We start from the raw sequence: 6,031 nt of genomic DNA on the forward strand, positions 1-6,031 counted from the left end.
CAGTTTCTCGGCAGTCTCTGTAACTTCCTCCCCCTTTACCCAATAATGTCACTTTAATGTCAGAGGTTCTTCAGGCTTAGCTGTTGGTTTTGAACAACTATAAACATACTCCAAAAGATCTTTTTAGACCGTGCTATTCTTTTTTTTTTTTTTGGAAAAAACCCCCACAAAACCAAAACCAACAACAACCTCCCCATCACAAAAATAAGCAACAATCAAAAAAACCACCCAAAACATAAAGCCGCCAAACCACACACACCCACGAATAACAACCCAACAGATAAATATCAGTGCAGTAAATGCCTCTAGTTTACTGACAATATAAAAAATAGTTTATTTGGGGGTTGACGGTTTGGGGTGAATTGATTAACTGCATTGCAGGGAACAGTCTTGTAACCTCACCTCTACCTAGTGGAAGATTATTAGCGTTTCTTATAATATTTTATATCCCTTGCATATGAATTTAGTTGTATTTTAAGATACTCTGTACATAACCTAAGGTATCGGTATTATTTAAAAGGTGCAAAATATAACCCTGGTAAAGATCATTCCTAGCCGCACTTGAGTGTAACTTATTTTTCTTACACTGGGGCTTTTCACATAAGTCTTTTCCATCCGCTCCAAATAACATAAAAATCGTTCCCTCTTTTCTAGTGGTGCAGTAACATTTTTTGAGTCTAAAACTGTGCCTACTCTGGTGGTGTGCACACACGATTTGCCTCCGAGATGTGGTATCTCGGCTGCGGTTTCCGAAAGAGCAGGGGGAAAGATGCTCGCCGCGTTACAGCATGTAAGAAAACAGACGAGGGCGCCAAACGACAGCAATAAAACCGGCCGCAGGTTTCCGCTCCGCCTCCGCCCCGCCAGGACCGGCGGCCGGGCCGCCGCCTGCTGCGGAGCCAGGCACGGCGGGGGAAGCGGGGACTGCAGGACCGTGGCGGGGCTGCGTGGGCGCCGGGCCCGTCGGGCGGGGCGGTGCCGGATTCTTGGCTGCGCTCCGCGGGTGCACCCCGGGGACAGCCCCCGTCCCTCCGGGAGGGCAGCGCGAAGCCTCCACTCCCGGCTCGGCCGGAGACCCCGCGGGATGTCGCCTGCGGCCCTGTGACCCGCGCACCGCTCCGCTCCCCTCGGCACTGGGCCGCTCCGCCGCCGCGTCCCCGGGCGAGGAAAAGTTGACGTTTACTTTTGTCTGTTTTGGAGGCTGTAAAACTCAGGACACCACACTGCAGTCTAAATTCACATTTCGAAGGGCTGACATAAAACTCTCATTAATGGAAGGCTGGATTTTGCAAACAACGCCTAGAATGCTTCCTAAATATTTGGTAGAATGTTTAGGGAGACTTTAACACGTTATTAAAAAAATCTGTCAAGTATCCCATTTTCGAGCTATGAATCATGCGCAAGAGCACAAGAACTTAGGAGACGTGTGAACCAAGATCAGTAGAAACAGCTCTCCTTGTGAAAAAAAAAAAAAAAATCGAGCCCGCGTTTGATTGGGGTGTTTCTCCGGGCGATGAAACTCGGATTCACGGGGTCTAAATAGTAGACGATGTGGGTAAAAAAAAAATCACTGCGAGAATAAAGGTTGGGCAGCTATCGAAGCGCACTCCAGAGATGCTAACGACAAAGGATTTATCTTCGTTTAAATGGTTGCCATCAGCGTCATTATTACTAGCTAAGTTACCACTGAAGGGAGACTTTCCGACTGTCACGTCTGCCGAGCGCGGTAGCCCGTGTCTCCTGCAGCGCGGCGACGCTTCGCCCCGCGGCACCTGGCAAAGAGCGGAGGGATGAGCTAGCTGAGCCACAGGTAACTTTGGAGAGAGGGTGCTAAAATGATGTTTCTGATAGCTCGGAGCCTGTAGTCAATACCTCCCACCCATCACTTAATTCTGTGATTATTTTTTTAATTTTCAAATGCGGAAGTTTTATTGGTGGTGGGGAGAAAAGAAGCAGAGGGTTGGAGAGAAACCTGCCGGGAGGATTAGATGGACGCCCGTGGAGTGTTTTAAATCACGAATGCAGTCAGTGTCCTTCGGTTATTTCCCTCCCCTATGATACCGTACGACGGTCAGTAGCGTCCCAGAGGGATGAAAAAGCGCAGGCTAGCTTCGTCGATAAACAGGATTATAGAAAGTAAAAAAAAAAAAGATCTTAGTTAAGGACGCAACGAAGAAAAATTTAAGACTTGTCATATACTAGATTATAATAAATATTTAATTTTTCAGGTAACTGCCGTAGGTACGCTGGAATCTGTGCGTGATTATATTTGTGCGGTTTTATAAAGTCTGGGCATAAGGTCCGGGCGTGTGAGAGAGTGCGTGGGAGTGTCAGTGTAAATTCCTAAATAAAACTACTAATGTGGTCTGGAAATGGGAGGGAAAAAATAAAGAGATATCAGCGGCAGGAGGTTCTCGGTCCTCTGGTCCTCTTCCAGCAATTCCTTGCGTTGTGATCTAAAATACGCCTCAGAAATAATAATAAAGAAAAGCATTATCTAATATTTAGCATGTAGTCCTGTCCGAGGACAAATGAGAAAGAAGCTGCATCATTAGGACCTAAAAGGCAACAAAACAAAAATCAGAGCATAATGATGCACCTAAATGAAGGGGGAAATGTTGCACAGCTCATTTTATTAATCAGACTGTCAATTCCACCCCAGAGGCCAAACCCCAGAGCAATTGAAGCAAGATCTGATCAAGCTAAGGACAAGAGCTTTACTCCTCACTTCTTGTCTTTCTTTCTTTCCACCTGGATATATTTGTCTGCTCTGAAGCCGCCTTCATTATCCACTGACAGGAGCTTGTATTTATTTGCTTATAAACCTGTTACAATAAATGATTATTCGAACAGCGTCATTCGTACCTTAATGACGAGCACCACTTTTTGATGAATGACATTTCGGGCTAGAAAGGATGTATGGGTCATTTTGACCAGTCATTCCCTCGCTTTGGCATCCCACAATTTTTACACCTCCCTCAAAAACAGATAATAATATTTAGAGACACTTGCCGGGCTGAATGTGAATTAGCCCCTGCTGCAGCTCATCATTAGTACAGGACCAGCCCTGCAACTTTGACATTTTTTATAAAGCTGAGATGATGGAAAGAATAAGAAAAGAGATGATCCTGATGGAGAGAGGGCTGCACAGCCCTACAGCTGGCAAAAGGCTCTCGAATTTGTCAGACTCAGCTGGAAATGCAGTGTTGGAGGCCCTTGAAAATTCTCCGCACAGTGGTCGCCTCAACCCGAGACTGACTGCCGCCTCCCTGCACAGCGCTATAGGGGACATCTCCGCCAAAGGCAAATTTGAAATAGACACTTTATTCAATCTTCAGCATCCGAGCAGCGAAAGCACGGTCTCCTCCGAAATCCCGCCGTCGGAAAGCAGGAAGAAAATCAGCCTTTATTCCGAAGTTGCTCAAGAGGCAGATATGAACAGTGATGTGGAGGTGGGCTGCTCTGCACTCCGCTCCCCGGCCAGCCTGACTTCTTCCCAGCTGAAGGAAAACAGTAACAAAGGTAACTCTTCCTTTATCATCTCCATCTAAGCCCCGCGCTTTGCCAACAGGCTTTAAAAACCAAAGCAAACCCACCGCCACTGCCAAAGTTGCTCGCTTCTGCATCAGTGCTCTCTCTTCTGCGAAGACAGAGCTCCAGGCTGTAAAATATTATTGCAATTACTGCGCTATCCCGATAACCGAGACACACTGCTCGGGTAGCTCCTGTGCGGGTGCCTTCGTGTATGTGTATGTCTGTGCATGCCCAAATCCATTGATATGTAGATATATATCCAGAATATATGTGGGCACAAATATCCACCCACTTATATTTAGGCAAAGCTTTCTCCACTTATTTCCCCGAGCTCTTGGAGTTATCGGCGTCTCTTGAGCTATATATGCGTCTATATACATACATAGATTAAATTAGAGAGAGAGAGGGGAATGAAAGAAAACTACCCGCATTTGTCTGTGTGTGTCCTTCTCTGTGTATATGCAACGTGCTGTCTGTGTCCACCTCGGGGTAATTTGGCATTGTTCACTTTTCCTCTGCTTGTAACAGGGGGTTTGAAACAGCCTCATCTCCTTTCCCGTGCTTTGCGGGCCACGGTGATGGACGGTGGTTGTTATTATTGCTGGAGGTTACTGGGGAGGTGGAGGTAGATGAACGGTGGATTTCCTAGGGGCCACAGTGCATGCCTTTTTTGTCAAATGTGCCAGAGAGAGGAAGGGATGCTCGACGTAACTCTGGAGGGGGTGGGGGGGAAAGCTTTTGTGGCTGCTTTTGTTTCTTATGTCTCAAATGAAAATAAAGAACGCCAGTCGAAGGGGAACAAGCTAGTGCCTAGCCCGGGATGCTCGCAGGCCCGCGCCCTCGTCTGCTCTCCCCTGAACTCATCTGCCCTGCAGTCCCCAAGCCCACCCCATCTACTGAGAATAAAGTGGTTATGAAGTTATTAAAAAAAAAAAACCAACAACAAACAAACAACAAAAAAAACCACCTCAAAAACCCCAAAACCAAACAACCAAAACCAACCCAAACAAACAACCAAGAAAAAACAACAACCAACCTCCGAATCCAAATTTATCGATTCTGCTAGCAGAAGGGATTTGTAAGAATGACAGGTGGCCTTGAGCACGGGCGCAGCGGGCCCTGTTCGGCCTGGCCGGGAGGGTTGGGGGACCACCCTGTCGCCCGCTCTCATCCCGATGCCCTCGCCCCGCAGGCTACGCGGAGAGCAGCCCGACTCCCAGCGCCCCCGCCGCGGCGGCCGCCCCCGCCGGCGGCATCGGTAGCCTGCACAGCGGCGGCGCGCTGGGCGGCTCGGCGGCGGGGGCCGACCAGGTGCGCCGGTACCGCACCGCCTTCACCCGCGAGCAGATCGCCCGCCTGGAGAAGGAATTCTACCGCGAGAACTACGTGTCGCGGCCGCGGCGCTGCGAGCTGGCCGCCGCCCTCAACCTCCCTGAGACCACCATCAAGGTACGCCGTGCCCCGCGCCCCGCCGAGCCGCCGCCACCGCCCAGCGCGGCCCCGTGGTGACCCGCTCCCCCGGGCCGCGGCCGGCTGCCTTCTCCGGCTGAAGGACTCGCAGAGCCCGTAGCTATTGATCAGCACTCGTGCTCGTTTGCGTCTCCTCACCCAACACTTTTAATTTGCTTTTTTAAAAGTTGTTATTACTGTTGTTTTTGTTGTTTGGGGGGTTTTTGTTGCTATTGTTGTTTTTTTTTCTTATTTTCTTCGTCAGTTTTTATCGCTTTAGCCTACTTCCTAAAGTGAAGAGGGGAGAGAATGAACGCAGCTGTTATACACGGGGATGAGCGTCAGTCCCGTGAAGACATAGTGCTGCGTGGGGAGGAGGGGACGATTCGAAAGGAAAACGTTTATTCAGATCGAAGGGGTCCCCCTCGACTAGAAGGGGGAACCGTACCCACTGCTCCCCTCGGTCAAGGTCACGGGCGATTGCTCCGGGAGGGAGAGGGGTCTCCCACAAGCGTTGACAGTGGGTGTCGCTGGGTGCCCGCAGGTATCCGCGGCGGGAACGGGTGCGGCGGGGAGAGGACTGGAGCGGAGCTGAGGCCGCGTTGTGCTTGTCTCCCCGCGCAGGTGTGGTTCCAGAATCGGCGGATGAAGGACAAGCGGCAGCGCCTGGCCATGTCCTGGCCCCACCCGGCCGACCCCAGCTTCTACACCTACATGATGACCCACGCGGCGGCCACGGGCAGCCTGCCCTACCCCTTCCATTCCCACGTCCCGCTCCACTACTACCCTCACGTCGGGGTCACTGCCGCCGCCGCTGCCGCCGCCGCCTCGGGCGCCGCCGCCGCGCCCTTCGCCACCTCCATCCGCCCGCTGGACACTTTCCGCGCCCTTTCGCACCCCTACTCCCGCCCGGAGCTGCTCTGCAGTTTCCGACACCCCGGCCTCTACCAGACGCCGGCCGCCGCCGGCCTCAACAGCAGCGCGGCCGCCTCGGCGGCAGCGGCGGCGGCGGCGGCGGCAGCGGCGGCGGCGGGGTCGGGGCCGCCGT

General features: G+C 51.5%; 1 protein-coding gene across 1 annotated transcript in view; it reads left to right on the forward strand.

Moving 5' to 3' along the window:
* Positions 1-3,098: 3,098 nt before the first annotated feature.
* Positions 3,099-6,031, forward strand: part of EVX2 (even-skipped homeobox 2) — a 3,571-nt gene continuing 638 nt past the window's right edge. The window contains exons 1-3 of the mRNA XM_027637506.1: positions 3,099-3,522; positions 4,727-4,983; positions 5,608-6,031. Coding sequence (XP_027493307.1) covers positions 3,099-3,522; positions 4,727-4,983; positions 5,608-6,031 — 1,105 coding nt within the window. The remainder of the gene's footprint in view (positions 3,523-4,726; positions 4,984-5,607) is intronic.

Source organism: Corapipo altera, unplaced genomic scaffold, assembly GCF_003945725.1.
Source record: "Corapipo altera isolate COAL_440 unplaced genomic scaffold, ASM394572v1 45, whole genome shotgun sequence".
Lineage (NCBI taxonomy): Eukaryota > Metazoa > Chordata > Aves > Passeriformes > Pipridae > Corapipo > Corapipo altera.